Genomic DNA, 1,096 nt, shown 5'->3' with positions numbered 1-1,096 from the left:
GGCAACACGCCACACAGACAAATTTCACATTCATTTGATAAAAGCCTTCATATCATGAGATAATGAAACCCTATAAAACACGAGGATGAAATTACTCAATGATGATTTTGAAATTGGATATTCATTCAGATTTCTGCCTGTCGTTAAAGCTATGGATTATTCATCAGAAAATTAATCAGAATCGAACTATTTGATAAAAAAAATTGGGTTATCAGTACTTCACCCTTGATAGGTCTTCCTATTGATCACAATTTAAAAACTGAGAATAAAGTTAATGTTAGGAGTAAATAATAAAAAAAAGAAATTGTCCAGCGGGTAAGGTTTAATCACAATAGAAGCATGAAATATATTATTCAAACACAAGGCTACACAGTTCATATCACTTTTTCTTAATATTGTTCCGAGTTACATAATATATAATATCCAATCCCTACCCAAGGGCTCAGGGTGAAGACAGGGCAAAGGGTGGGTGGGGGGGAGGGGGAAGTAGAGAGGAAGAGAGAAGATCAGAAATCTTTCTCCTCCGAAATCCACTATGTTTTCTTATATAATTTCTCTAAGGAGGGTGGAAATACAGGTCCTCCGAGTGAATAGGTTTGTAGGAATAGTCTAGGATGGATGGGCGTCGCACAGCTTACACGGGAGCGCGGGCGTGGGCGTAAAATCGGCGGGGATTCCAAGGAGGCAAATAGTGTGCAAGCGTTTCGCGGGGGTAGGGAATGAAACATGGCGGACCCATCCCGTAGAGTCTTGGATCGGCGGCGCCAGCATCTCGGTCGGCTCTCGAAGCTGCGATAAAGAGATTTAAAAGATAAACCGTAGATCATTAAGGAAAGATAATGGCACTGAATTATTAAGATAGAATATAGGCACTTGCTTTGTCCAGATAAAGATATGAGCAAGAACCAAGTAGATTCATAAGCAAGTTTTTGATTATCTTTTTTAGCTCAAACGGAATTTATCTTTCGAGTTCTGGATTATTCCATCGGATCTTCACACACTTTCATTTCTTTCATAAATCTTTACGTTCTTGTTCAAACAATATTCGTTTTCTGAAGAAAAACAAAAGCTATATAATAGGCATGATAAATGTTTA

At 38.2% G+C, this 1,096-nt stretch overlaps 1 protein-coding gene across 1 annotated transcript in view; it reads right to left on the bottom strand.

The window, feature by feature from the left end:
* Positions 1-307: 307 nt before the first annotated feature.
* Positions 308-1,096, bottom strand: part of LOC119586755 — a 10,775-nt gene continuing 9,986 nt past the window's right edge. Inside the window, exon 4 of the mRNA XM_037935483.1 lies at positions 308-789. Coding sequence (XP_037791411.1) covers positions 635-789 — 155 coding nt within the window. The 3' untranslated portion in view covers positions 308-634. The remainder of the gene's footprint in view (positions 790-1,096) is intronic.

Source organism: Penaeus monodon, chromosome 21 (genome assembly GCF_015228065.2).
Source record: "Penaeus monodon isolate SGIC_2016 chromosome 21, NSTDA_Pmon_1, whole genome shotgun sequence".
NCBI classification, from domain to species: Eukaryota; Metazoa; Arthropoda; class Malacostraca; order Decapoda; family Penaeidae; genus Penaeus; species Penaeus monodon.
Note: the sequence above shows the minus strand (reverse complement) of the source record. Positions and strands in the feature narration are given on the sequence as shown.